This window comes from Galendromus occidentalis, unplaced genomic scaffold (genome assembly GCF_000255335.2).
Source record: "Galendromus occidentalis unplaced genomic scaffold, Mocc_1.1 scf7180000076500, whole genome shotgun sequence".
Lineage (NCBI taxonomy): Eukaryota > Metazoa > Arthropoda > Arachnida > Mesostigmata > Phytoseiidae > Galendromus > Galendromus occidentalis.
The window spans coordinates 611,795-625,989 of NW_003804489.1; the positions used below are offsets into that span (position 1 = coordinate 611,795).

At 51.7% G+C, this 14,195-nt stretch overlaps 1 protein-coding gene across 1 annotated transcript; it reads left to right on the forward strand.

The window, feature by feature from the left end:
• The first annotated feature begins 11,424 nt into the window (after window positions 1–11,424).
• On the forward strand, window positions 11,425–12,942 carry LOC100901671 (uncharacterized). Its single transcript, XM_003739365.1, has 5 exons — window positions 11,425–11,450; window positions 11,840–11,891; window positions 12,051–12,202; window positions 12,396–12,534; window positions 12,736–12,942. Exons 1-5 carry the CDS (start codon window positions 11,425–11,427, stop codon window positions 12,940–12,942), a joined length of 576 nt encoding a protein of 191 aa, XP_003739413.1.
• Window positions 12,943–14,195: the final 1,253 nt, after the last annotated feature.

The following is a 14,195-nucleotide window of genomic DNA, read 5'->3' on the forward strand; positions in this document are numbered from 1 at the left end:
GATGACAATATTTGGAATATTCTCTATCACCAAAAGTTCGAGCGGCATCTTCGGAGTCGCTCGGCGTAAGGAATCAGTCTCCGACGTATACATGTGTATAAGCACGTACTTGCGGCCTAATCTCCCCGTCATAGTATCTAGGGAAGTAGCTGTTTTCAGCGATCGGTGCAGCGCGTTGCACCTTGCCAACTCTCTACGTACAAGCAAATCATGGTGACCTTGGCTGAGAAGCGCTCCCGGCCCGGAAACCAATTCAAGCGCGGGGAATGAATACCATATGGATTGTAGAACCCATCATCCGATAAGGAGCTCCCCGATAATGAGCGGTGTCGTATTGACGGAAATAAGATCACTGATTCTCTATCTGTATCCTCCACAACGATCTAATCGATTCTCGGGGAGGGATCTTATCGCTTATCCGGAGCCAGAGTTTTGAAGTCTCCGCAAAGCCTGGATTCGAGACGCTGCTGATGAGGGAGTACGCGTCGTCGACGATTTCAGAGTTCACATCTTCCCCGGAGAATTCCGAGTCGTGTGGAGCCGGTCGATACCGGAGGAGGTGAACGTTTGTCTAGAGCTCTGAAGTGGCTGACTCTGCGAGAGTCTGACCGCGCCGAGCGGGAGACCGAGAACGGGAGACATAAACGGACCTGACGTAAGAACCTAATACCGAGAGGTCAGGGGGATACAGTGATCGGCCGGTTAGGAATCCTCTCAGCGATCGCTGGATTCACATGGCGGACGCTTCCTTGATGAATCGCTCGTCTTTCCGATCCTCTGCATGCGGCAGACTCTATGCCCGATGCGGAAGTATCATCCGCTGAACGCAGAACGAGATCCGGGATCTGCACTCGGAAAACTCGGAAACGTCCCTCCTAGAACGATGATAATGGCCGGCCGCATTGAGCCACCCAGAACTTGGGATTAGCGAAACAGTAATCGTGAGCCGTCGCTCCAGCACGTACTCGTTCGGAAGACGTTAGCATCCAAAAGTGGCGGATCCTTGACTATTTCCAGACGGACCACGTCGGTTCCAAGTTTCCGAATTCTACTTGTTCTTTTCCCACCGTTCCGAATAACAGAAATGAACCATAGAAATTGAAGCAAGATCTGATTGGCGAGCTTCCAGCTCCCACAACCCCATCGGAAACAGTTTTCTCGCTTCACGGGACAGTCCGATCCGTCTGGATGTTAGCATTGTCGACGACTAGCCACCGCGAGAACAGATCACGATCTCGTGAACTGGAAACGGCGCGGCGGCCGAGCCAGGAGGATCTACGAGTTGCCCAACCAGCGCTACAAGTTCGCAGCTCTCAACGGTCCCTCGCTGACCCGAGTGAGTTCTCGGCGTGGAGTCGATCGCGGAGATGGCCGTCCGAAATTCTTGATAGTTACTGGCACACAAACGAACATGCGAGAATGAGCACAGCACGACCTTGGCGGATTCTGTTCAATCAAAACAGAATATGCTCCGAGCGACGGCGGCGTCAAGACGTCCAAGCGCAGCACTAGGTTCAAGTGCAGCTTCGGCTCAACAGTGCCGGGGCGACAGCCGGATCAACGCTCTTTAGTGAATCCTCAAGATGTTGGCGAGCTCGCTCTCACGTGAGAGAAGCTCTGTGCGCGCGGAGCGGGGTACGCCGCCTTTTCCCGCTGCCTATTTTCTCGAGATGGCACGAGACGATGCTGGGCGAACGTGCTCTGAGGTCAGGGGACGTGAACAGTCCTTGAAAACGAAGAGCTGACCGTGCAGAAAGTCTTTGTCCGAAACAAGAGATTTGCTTCTCTGAACGTTCGTCGTCTCTCCGTCGCCATAATACTAAGTTGCTCTTTCGGAGCAGGGTGGCCTGCATTTCTGATGACCGACAAATTTTTGGATAGCTCTCTTGTTTCTGAAAAGACTCGCTCACTTTTGCCCACTCGCTGGCTTCCCGGTTCCTCGGTACGGTCCTTCAACTGGTTTGTCAGTTGTTTGGCACGACTTCAGACGGCATTCTTTGAACGTAAGATCATCGTCGTTGTTTCCATTAACGTGATTGTCATCTGAGACGCACAACATTGTTGGAACGAATGCGGAGCGAACATTTACGATTGGGGATATCGACCGGAGATCGACCGAAAATCCGTCATGAACTTGTCGCTCCAATCAGAAAAAGCTCAGAACTTCTCTCTCCGCCGGACACAAGTGAATTATCTCGCGGATCGCGACATTCTTAAATTCAAGGTCGAATCCCTGTGGGGTCCCAGTCGCTCGATACACATAACCGCGTCATATTCACATCACAAGTATGAGAGCGAGAAAATGGGCGGCAGTCTGCGTTTTTCTGCAGAGCCGGAAGCCCAGCCCGAATCCTTTGATATCTTCCACTCACAGATGGGAATCCATCTCGGTTCCATCTCTTGCGGGTACGACATCGTGATCAGGCGCACCGCCATCGGCACTGTCTCGAGACAGCGGAGCGATGCAGTGTGGGCGCTTCCGACTGAATCACGCTCGGTGAGCAATGCCCCTTCCTCGAAGCATCTCGTGAGTGACTTCATTCATTGCGAGCGCGCTGATTCATTCATCTGTTGATGAACGACAAGACGAGGAAGAAATAAGACTACCGTGAACGATTTTTCTGGTTGTCGTCGTGGATTTCCTCCGTCTGGCCACTTTCCTTTCCAGACGTGAGCGACGACTCAACCTCACAAATATGAGCCGCCGTCAAAGCAGAACTTACGGACGTTCTCTTAACAGGAAACAACAATGTTGTTTCTCTCCGGTGAAGAACGCTCCTCGTTCCACAGAATCACACACAGCAAACATCGGGTTTGTCCCAGCTGGCTACGTTCTGCGTCAACTTCGGTACCGGCTCGAAAATTATCAAAGGAGACGTAGACGACCTTGTATTCTGTTCTCGTTCCCTAAATTATCGTGATCCACTCTTGTCTCCGGCGCCGACTGTATTAATAGAGGAATCGCATCCTCCGCCCGAAAGCTCCATGAGAGTCGAGGCGTTCAGTCGGCAGTGGTGGATTTCACCTCCCGTTCACTGCATTTCTCTCTGCCCGAATCTATGCCGTACAGTGAATGTGAGGGGCATCTAACGTTTTCCTGATTTGAAAATTTGCCCTCCTAACCACCTGTAGGCTCACTGTATTTTTCTCCGCTGTATATCAAATGATCGGTGGTGATCGCTCGGCTCGAGGCTCGAGAGGGTACGTGTCTCCCCTCGTTTCTGTGGATTCTACTTCCTGACTGAGCTCGCATCCGTTTTGTAGACCCTGCTTCTCTGTCTCTGCCTACCCGCCCGCCGGCCTATCCCATCCGGGGGGGGGGGTTGGTTTAGATCGCTCAGAATTCTAAATTCAGCCGAAACAGAGGAGGAATGACTAGTGCTCCCAATCCGCGATCTGAACTCATAATCTCTGGTCATATATCTCGACTTTACACGCGGGACGTCTCGCGGATACCCTACGACGTCGAAAGTATTCCCCGTGCGACGTCGACGGTAGCTTGACGAGCCCTAGCCGACTCGTCTCCGTATCGGCTCGCCGAGCGCTCTGTGTACATTTCTACCTGAACTAAGTCTGCGCCGCGTGCTAGGAGTGGGTTTCGAAGCCCGCAGACTCGTGCACGCAATTCTCACACACGACGAATAGTGAATACCTTTGAATAGACGGCTGGTCGTCCTCAAATCGACCATGGCCATTGGAGGAAAAAGAATCACAATAAAAGTCGAATAATGCCGATGACCCTGAAGAAACGAGCCCGACCGCACCGTCTTCTACGGAGACCAGATGTCGCACTCATACGCGACGGAATACGGTCGTACGCGGGGGTGTTCCACAACGAAAGCGGAGAGCACAGTCGGCGGAGACGGCATAGAACACAGCAACAACGACGACGTCATCGTCTTTGGCAGTAACGGTGCCCCACACCACCCCAGACGGTCATTGACCGGCACTGTCTACAGCAGCAATGCCGATGGGCCCCTCGGATCTACTGACCCACAGAGCGATGTCTGCAGAGTCGAATACGCAGACACATAAATTAATCATTGACGGAAAGGTTGAGATACCAAGCCCACTCGAGCTACTTTCCATTTCGCTTCGTAACACACAGAGTCGGAAAAGCAGTGCTGGGGATAAGGAACATCCGAGTTCAAAATCCGGCACTGAGCTATGAGGACACCATGACCTCGAGAGAGCGAGACGCGACAGCAATCGCGAACCTTCTCGAAGATTCGTGCCCAAAATCTGGAAGGATTCGAGCTCGACAGACAGGCCAGGTCTCCGTTGTTATTGTCGACTGTGAATCAGGCGAGCTCGACCGTAGGTGCGTCGTCGTCGAAGATTCGACGTTTACCGTCAGGGGATTCGGACCCGTTGTGAGAGGAACAAATACATAGAATAGCCATAATTCATTTGTTACGTCCCGAGCTTATCCGAATGATTCAGAGTCCATCATGATGTTCACGGTCTAGCGGGGAGAGAACGAAATTCGGAGAGCTGTCCCCGGAAGTCGAGACCTATCGCGGCGACGAAGCTTCCATAACGAAACCTCCGCGCACTCATCAAAACTTTTTTTCCGATTTCCCTGTTCCGGTCGAAGAATCCTTCACCAAGGGATTCGTCTGATTTCCTAAAAACGGATCGTTGGGTAAGTCGGACCCTCATTGGGCCATTAAAACAGTGCACCGCGAGAGTGAGGGCGACATTTTCCCTTCGAAGGCTGCGCAGCACATTGCTATGTATCGATCTTTCAGAGTACAGAACTCGATCCGCTTTCATTCAACGCCTGGGCGAAGTCCTATCGTGCCTTCACTGCTCACCCGGAGTATCTGGCGAGAGGTGCAAAACGAGCCGCTGAACCTCCGGCTTTTGTTTACGCTGAGCATATCGCATCCGTAAGCTGAATACTGTTCGTGAAATGATCTTGCCGCTGAAGTATGGCGTAATTTAAGAGGAAACAAGTTCTTGGAAGCGGGGGCAAAGCATGACGATGCCGGTGGTGGCGGCAGCAGCAACGCAGACGGCGTTCGCTCTTCGTTTTTTTTCGTGGCATTCGAAGAGGCGGGAGATGTTGTGTCTGGGGGTACCTCATGCCGGGGTCGTCGGCCTTCCGTGTCAACGATTTACATTACACATGGGAGTAAGGGTGTTGTTATTCGTGTTGTTCGAGACTTTCGAGTTGGCTCCGAGCACGTTCAGTCTCTACGTGCTCCCAACTCAATCTACTTGTCCTCTACTCACATCTTGAAGAACGTTGCTCTGTTCTCGAAATCACCGAGCACGAGACCCTTGTACCCATTGAGGAGGCTCTTAAGACAAGAGGGAGCACGAGGAAAAAAATACCCAGTACACCAGTCGCCGAACTCCGGAGTAGCTCCGGGGAGCCGACAGCCCGATATGTCGGGATGGAGTTTTCGAAAAGCGCATTGCATTTCGCGAGGGAAATCGTCGATCTCAAGAAACGTCGGCGGAGTTCCGTGGTCACGGTGTGTGGTCTTCTACGACTGAGTTTTGCAATTTCTACTAATTCGAAAACCTACGCATTATGCTCGCTAGCTCTTACCTCCTAGGTCCGCTGCCGTGGACATTGTGCTGTCCGACGATTCTGATAATCTATCCAAAGTGGGAATGGCGGGTCTTGGAATTTCAGAGAGTCGAATAGTTTGGGTTTGTCTCGTCCTCGGCAAAAAGAAACTCTATATACTACGCTCGAGATCTACGAGGCAGAATGAAATGCAACAGGATCTCTGCGCTCTGAGAATAGATCCGATAAAGCACGCTGGAAAACGATAAAATCGCATCGACCGCCACCATCCCTTAGCTAGTCAGTCCTTCTTCCAGACAATAATCCTAGCACATGCTGACGTTCAATCTTGTACCGGCGATAAGACTATGGAGAAAGGAAGCAAGCAAGCAAGGAAGGAACGATTTTTGACGAACGTAATTTCACGGAGTGCTCCTACCGGAACCAAGTCCGAGCGAACGTTTCCGCAAGACGTACAAGTTCTGTATCGGCAAGGAGTATCGTTCCCCTACGTCGAGACCCGACAGGGAATCGGAGAAGAAATACCGCACTCAGAGAGCGATCCCCCAGCCAGGAGTCCCGGCTCCGGGCAAACTATCCCCTCTCGCGAAACATACTCAGGACCCTGGGGGTCCCGAATAAACTCAGCTGGTTTCTCCGATCGAGGGATAAGAATCATAGAGCGGAGGAAAAGACTCACCCATTGATGGAATCATCGGAGGGAAGCTTCAATTCGACCACCAGCTTCCCCAACGCTCCGGCTCACTTTTCAGAGAATGACCGCGCGGAGAACTTCTCTCCGTCGTCTGTCAGGATCAAGCACTGGATCAACTGTCCGTTGTCAGAGCGCGCAGTCGAACTGAAGCGAACGGTATCTGAGAAGAGCAGTCAGCAAACGGGTAAGTGTCTGGGCTGTCCGTATTTTCTTCACTTTCTGCCACGGTCGCCGGTTGCCGCTAGTTGTATCAGAAATGGCGCTGCGGCCGTCGTACAGAAAAACGGTTAGCAGACAGTTTCTCTCGGAGCCTCTACGACGGTCTGATCGAGCGACGCCGCTCACGTCAAAGTGCCGTCCGGCCTCAGCAGCTGAGTGCCCCGTGCGAGCGCTCGCCGCTCCGGCTGGAATCAGAATCCGGGGAGATGGAAGGACTCTATGGATGTCCTCGATCGACCCATATCCACGCTATCTTCCCTCCAGAATATCCCTAGCTCACTCGAGAAGTTCCTCCTCGGGAGTCTTGTCGAAGATCTCGATTCAGTGATGGGAACTTCTTCCTTAAAGTCGCTTCTCCCCTCGCGGAGCCACGGGCTCGACCGATGACTCTTCCACCAACGAGTCGAGACCGGGATTCTCAGCTTCTCAGCTTCGGTCTAATAGTTCCGAATGATGTTCCACTTCTGCCACGACCGAAGGAGAGATTCGTTCGTCTGTACGTATAATGATCCGTGGACTTCGTCGGAGATTGTTCTTGTATTGGATTATTCTCTCGCCAAGAGACACAAGGAGTTGCAGCTCCGAGCTACAAAACCGCAATTCGTTGCAACTCGCCCCCTCCAGATCCAAGATCTGGCGGCAAACAAGCTGCCTGGGACTGTTTCCATTTTTTTGGAGATCCTATCCGTGCCCCGGTGCTACACCAGATAACGGCGTCACGCCAGAAATGGCGAATCCGTATTCGAGCCTCAAGGATCGATTCGGGGTCACCGGTCTGGTCGGACTTACAATGCGAATCACAGTGTTCGCATTTCAACTTGCGACTCACCTTAACACGATGCTTTTGTTCGTAGTTCTATCAACGAGCCTTGTGTGATCGAGTGCACTTTGGTTACGCTCCCTACCAACGTTCCATGCTTTTACTTCCGCCGTGGCGGTGTGCAAGGCTTACAGGTGGCATGCGTCGACACCAATGCTCTGGAATCTAGTTCGTTGGTCATTCGAACAGCCTGAAGCGGCCTGCGCTGAGTCTCGAGCAACGCTAGGGGCTTTATATGCTCCTGATCCATGAAATTTTAACGATATGATGAGGCTGCCTATCCTCGTGTTTCCTGATGGGACGTTATCTTACTTAGGTGGTGTGGGCTCGATGATCTAGTTCTCCGGCTTCATGTTCGGCGCGAACAAAGGCCGAGCGAATCACTCGGTGAGATCAGCTGCTTACACGAGTACTGCTCCTTTAGTCGCAGCAGGACTGACGCACTTGAATCTGGAAATAGCATACAGTTTGACGTTGTTGCAGTACACGGAGCTGGATAATCTGTCAGCTCGCACTCTGAAGAGAAAGAGGCATCAGGCGTTCCCACTCGGGAACTTGCACCATCAGAACGAATGGTTTGTTCGAGATTTTCGCTGCCCCTCGATTTTGCCATGCCGTGAATTAGCATTGCGCTTCGCGGGTGAGCTCGCCAGAACCTATCATGTCACTCGAGAAGTTTCGGAGCATGCTCGATTGGGCTTCCCGAATCGTCATACAATGCATCCAAGATTCGAGAAATTTTGCGGGGCTCAAATATCAGAGATGTACCTTCGAAATTCTTCCTTCCACACGCATCGAGAGCGCCGAAATCTTCGTCTCTCTATGAGATAGGATTTTCCGGGGCTTCTTCACCCATGGGCTGGAACAACATAGAGAACATTCCGACGTGCGAGCTGACTGCCTCATGTTTGAGCTCCATATCCAACATATTGATTCACGTGATTATAATCGGTAGCCTGTAGCTCTGGCGGTGCGACGGAATCTTCCTCCGTCCTGAGTAGCCGCGAGATGCTTGCATAGTATAAGAAGCTCCCCTCGAGATATCTCGGCGAAATGTAGAACAGACGCTCGTCCCTTCGAGTACAAAATGGAAGTAATCTAGGGATGGGATGGGATGGCAATGGCGAATGCGATCCCACTCCGTAATCCGAACGGCGCCGAGATTATTTATCTTGTTTTCCAGCCAAATTAGTGCAGCCCAGGACATCCAAGCGGACTCTCAATTGGTCGCGGAACGCAGAGGTCCGATGTAAGGCGATTCACTCCGAGCTTTCGGAATGCCTGCACTCCCTAATAATAACAAATCGGTGATGAATCCAGCTCTTCAGAGGAAATTCCGACGCAGCGCAGAATTCTCATGATTCCGGAAGATTTCGCTACAATGAGTTCAAGAGCTGGCAGACTTCCACCGACAAAGCTCTTCCAGGAGACTCCGGGAGACCGCGGGAAGCATTCAATCCTCAATAAAAAGCTCGTCTCTGGAATCGTTGCGTGCTAAAACCAGGTGTGAAATGCACTCTCATAGATCAAGTCGGCATCAGGAAGATGCAGTTCGACGAGAAATTCATGCATGGTGACCGTGAGTCTGAGTTTCACGCAACACTGGACGGAGCAACTCCGGTGTGGAACGCTGACGAGCAGAATGGACGCGGTATTCCATCCCGAAAGCATTCGAGCACTCCAGCACTGGACCTTTGAGTCGAGATCAGTCAGCGCAGATCGCTCCTCGAGACTCGCAAGCAGTTAATTTGTGGAAGCGGAGCTCAAATTTTCTTCCGCGACACCGAACATGTCCCCACTCGTCTCGATGAGGCTCCCGGGCGCCCGAAAATGGCGGGATCTGTTTCCCGCTGGCAGTGGGCTCAAAACCCGCACACGTAGCAAAGCTCGGGTGATGAGAATCCATCTCCTTCTCGCCTGCTTCCAGCCTTCCTCGACGATGACATGTCTAGCGGATCTGTCGCGCGGCATTCGATCCGGTCTCCATCCGGTTTCTGCTTCACGGAATCGGCTGGAGCGTCTGCTCTTAAGTTCTGATTCGATTTAGTCCTGGTTTTATTTTGATTTGAAAAGGTCCTGGATGGAGATGCAAGCGCCCAGTGGCCTATCAGAGGAGCTAAAACATCATGCGATGATCTCGTTGGGCAATTATTTCGGATCAGCCGCGACGTCTGCATCGGGTATCTGTGCACTGCGAGAGCGGAGACACTGCGACTTGAAATTCTACGGAATCCTAACTCTCCTCCAGTTTGCTCTTGACTTTCTTCCAGACGAGCGAAGTCAAAGGCATTTCCAGGTTTTGCGATCGAGATACTCGACGCTGGCAGCGAGCACAGCTCTCGGGACACGTGTCGTCGATCAAATCTTCGCTAACGAACAGATGTTCATACTTCTTTCGAAATAATTGCCCTACGTTCATAAACTTCGGCGACGATGGCCCCAAGCCATGGTGAAAATATCGAGGAGCCCATAACGATATGTTCTCCCGTTCTTGAACTTACTGTCCCGGACCTTGGAAGGCGATGCATTTCGGCGGCGAACCCCATTTTCATCGTTGCAAATGCATTCGTGACCCCGAACATCGTGTGTCTCCATATTGTCGACCTCCTCTGCGGCCGGATCACATTCTACGATGGAATCAGCGGTTTGCGCATCTGGGAACGAGGGATTCCCCACACGATGTCGATGGAAGCACTGCACCATCTCCCTCGCCGCCCCCTGCTCTCCAATGAGCAGCATAAGATAATTCTGTGCAGATGAGATAATCAAGGAAAGAGTCGCAATAACTTCCTTCGAATCTGGAAGGGTATACTTCGATCACGCTCGGTGTGGGTCGGCTTTCCTCGCTGGAGTGTAAGCATTCGATTCATAACGACATCGGATGTGATAGAGTAAGATGATACCCTCTATCGAGCTGAAGGCTGATAAACGGTAATGAGATTATTCCGAAGCTGGCAGGATTCTCTTCGGTCTCATGCCTCCGCAGACCTCTAATGTTGAGTGCTATACCGACCTCTATAATTCGAAGCGGCCTCGGCGTATATCAAATCAGAATGAGAGCTTTCGCAGAAGAAGGACCGCGTGTATTTTCTGCGAGCCGATGAGTGTACTGCGAGGATGTCCACACGATCCGCTTTCATCCGCTGGAAGTTCGAGAGGAATCGGTCGTTGTAGCGAAATGTGATGGGAGGGGGGATTGAGTTCTCCTAGTTCAATTGAGAACCCCGTCAGCTCTGCTCCAGCATTCGGGGTTCGAGCAAGGTAGATGCCTTGATGGGCTCTCAAGCCTTAAGAGATGGGACCAGACTCGATCATCACGAATATGGAGAGTGTGAGTCGTTTCGGTAGCCCTCGACAAGGATTCGATTTCAATTCATCAATGAATTCCCCGATACCCAGCTCAGCCTGATCGCAAATAAATCCCCGGCTTAGAGAGTGATCATTGTCGAATCGGGAGCTCTACGATAGTGATACCCGCGTAGGTATTTTAAAAAAAACGTAAAAGCTCGCGTATGTATCGCCGTAAATTGGAGCTGTGAAGGTGGTGAAATGTCTGGCCAATTCCGCGGTAGGTTGGAAGGAGCGAGGAGACATGAACGAGTCGCCCGCGACGAGAAATGCACTCTCATTGATTGATTCAATGGCACATTAGCTCCCAGATCAGTAGCCTTGTCCCAGATGATGCAAGAATTATGCTTCTACACGATGAGTGTCGTGTACCTGCAGTGGCGACAGCAATCGCGCACCAGACGCATCCGCTCACGTTTCTGTTATTTTGAAACTTCCGAAGTTGTGCGCTGGCGATGTTCATCCTTCAATATCGATCATTGCGACTCGGATAGCGCTCGGGTCAGAGATAGATTCCACACATCGATGGAATGAATCCGTTCTTCCCTTTCGACGAATGCCCCATTGTGGAGGTGCGGATACAGGTGGCCTAGGTGGGAATCTAAAGTGGGACCTTAAGTCTCAGAGGACTTGGGTAAAGAGCGCAGGGTCCCCAGGAGGAGCGAGCGATGGTGCGACACCATGCTGCGAGGGAAACACAATCGAGCTCTCCAGAGAAACGCTGCGAGACGCAATCATTGTCGTCTCAATCCGGAGGCGAATCTGCTCATCTTCCATAGAGAATCTCAATTATCGTCTATAATGATAGAACCTGCTCTCCACGAGCAGTGAGTGATGTAAAGCTCGGACATTATCCTTGGGAAGGGACACTGGATATTGATCTGGAGCGTAGCGGTAATTTTTGCGGCATGAGTTATGTTCATAAAGCGGTATCTTCCCTCATATGAGAAGAAAACTGACATTGACATTGGCGCGGAGTCCCCGATTCAAAAAAGACTGGTCGATTCGGTACTCTCGGGAATTTAAGAGACTCCAAATTCCCACGAGACGTGTAACTCCAGTCGGGATTCGTCGTTCTAGTGTGCCCTGGGAATCCCCCAGAGACCCGGATATCCATTCAATGAATATTTGCTCTCCAGGGAGCCTTATTGCTGTTCCGCTAAATATCGGAACCTAATTCACGGATCGATCATTTTTCGGTTTTCGGATCCAACAGGCGGCAATGGTTCGCGCTATATCGGCACTGCTATATCTGGGAGTTTTACCAAGTACATTCGACAGGAATTAATGTATGATCCTCGAGCGCAGATTATTCTGCGAGCGTGGATGTCCCACTGGAGAACCTCCTTAACGCCTTCAATTCGACTTCATTTCCCTTCTTGGGATTCCGGATGGGCTCTAATGCGACCCTTGCGCTATTTTTTCAGATGGAGGTGCGAGCGTTTGGAGACAACTGGAGACAGCTGAAAGACGATCCCGTAGCTCTCGCGAAAATTCGTCTTGCGGATGCGACGGTGAGCTGCGCGGGAGATAAATGTTTCCAAGGAGTAATTCACTCGATTGATCCTACGAGCAAGAGGTAAGGTTTTGGGGCCTCGAGGAGATGATTTCGAGTTATGAGCTCGGAGGCGTTGAGGATCGAAAAGGATTCTCGGGAAATTATCCATCCGTTCGAAAACGATTAGCCGTGGGTAGACTCCGCGATGCCGGGAGGCGCATCTCCAGGAGAAAAGTCCGAACGGGATTGCCAGAAGTCTCGCCCCTGCTTTCAGCCTGATTCTGGCCCGAATCGAGTCGAACAAAGTGAAGGACATGATTCTATGCATTGGTTCCGCTGTAAGGGAAGTTGTCGCCAGCGAGAATAGCTCGAAGCACGCACGTCTCGTTGATCAGATCTTCGCTCCCGCGAAGGTGAGTCATATTCAAGCCATGTGCTCGGATCCTATGGGCGATTATCTCGCTCCGGGAAGGAAATACAGACTCCTCTCGGGTGGTTAGGCTCCCGTGGAGGCCAATTGTCCAAGGCTTCGCCATCGATTTATCTTTGCAGAAGAAGTCATTTCGACTTCTCGGAGTACTCCCAAAACGCTGAACACAGCTTCCTTCTTGCAGGCTCTCACTGCTACCGAAGAGAAGGAACGACGAGAGCGGCTGATCGCACATCTGAGAACTAGGAGTCTTCCTTGCACTGAAGATGGGAAAATTATTCGCATTGCGACGTGGGCACACATTGAACCTCCCTACACGAAGAAAGAACTTTTCTGCAGTAATGAAATCATCCAGGAACGAGTCTCGGCAATCCTCGACGAGCTCGTCTAGGATCGCCGGCGCCAGGTCTCTGCCGACGTGATATGTACATATATTTCAAGGGGCATTTCAGATGAAGTCAGAAGAAATGAGATTTAAGACAAGAGGTTTATCGTTTTCTCTCATCCGGAAAAAGGTTTTCCCTCATCCTCGATTTCGGAAACTCCTTCTTCGAAACTCGGAAACTCCTTTTTCGGAACTCGGAGTTCCCGAGTCTCGAGCTGCACCGAATCAGAAATTCCTTCGAGCCGTCGAAGTTCTGCATTCCTTATTATCGATTGAGATGCATTTTTTGAAGCTCTCCGGCTCAGGGTGCCTAATGGGTCACGACTTCCGCCGTGGCGTCTGCTCTCCCCACTCGGCGAACATCCTCCGTGCCTATGTCTCGTGGGAAGGTGATTCGTGGGAGAAGCAGGATGGAATGGAGATAGCTCAGGAAAGATGCTACAATATTTCCTCCTCCTTGGAGCTTAAACGAGTTCCAGCTAAGTAGTTCCTCAATGGAGAGCTTGTCTCCTCGATTTTCCCGAATTTCCTCGTCATTCTGACATTGGGCAGGCGGTGCCCATTCAATTTCCCCTTCTGATTTTCGAACCGGAGACTAGGACGGTCGCCGCGCCGCCTCCAAGTACATACCAGACTTGGTTCTCAGAATCCCGGAAAGCTCTCGCATGAACGGGATTTCGGAATCTTCCATCGTCAGGTGAAGACAACCTCGCAACTCGCAACTCGCTATGATTCCACGTTCGGAAAACCAAAAGGCAAAGCAAAGACCAGATGAGCCTCCCTGCAATAAGACTGAACCTGAGCGAAAACTTTGCCCCCCTCAATGCCCGGGGCGGAGCGCCTTTCCCCCTTCCCCTCGCCCCCTCGCGAAGAATCGCCTATGCGGTCCCTGATTGTTATTTCGGTCATCATACAGTCGAAGCATGCCGACCCATGATGAGGGTGCCGAAGGAACCTGGGTGAGCTCCTTCGCTGACCCAAAAGCCCTTCGCGCTCGCGGGAATGCCTGATTTTTACCCTCTCCATTCGTCCCCCGCGCCTATTTTTGCTTCCACCAAGCTGAGGTCATCGAATCCCAAGCGTAAGGAGTGAAGAAAATAAATTCGGGTGGTCGAAGACGGCACCGACGCGACTTCTGGCCGAAGATTAAAATTTCATCCTGGAGCTCATCCTGGATTTGCCGCAGATTCCCTTGGTGGCTCCGGACTCCCATCTGCTGTCCATGTCCGCGCTCGCGGTCGTCCCCGGGCGACGAGCCC

Excerpts from the sequence above, each read along its gene's own strand:
- LOC100901671 (XM_003739365.1), top strand. The coding sequence starts at position 11,425 with ATGATAGAACCTGCTCTCCACGAGCA. Across the intron at positions 11,451-11,839 it reads GAACCTGCTCTCCACGAGCA|GCGGCAATGGTTCGCGCTAT; the intron begins GTGAGTGATGTA and ends CGGATCCAACAG. Across the intron at positions 12,203-12,395 it reads ATTGATCCTACGAGCAAGAG|CCTGATTCTGGCCCGAATCG; the intron begins GTAAGGTTTTGG and ends CCCTGCTTTCAG.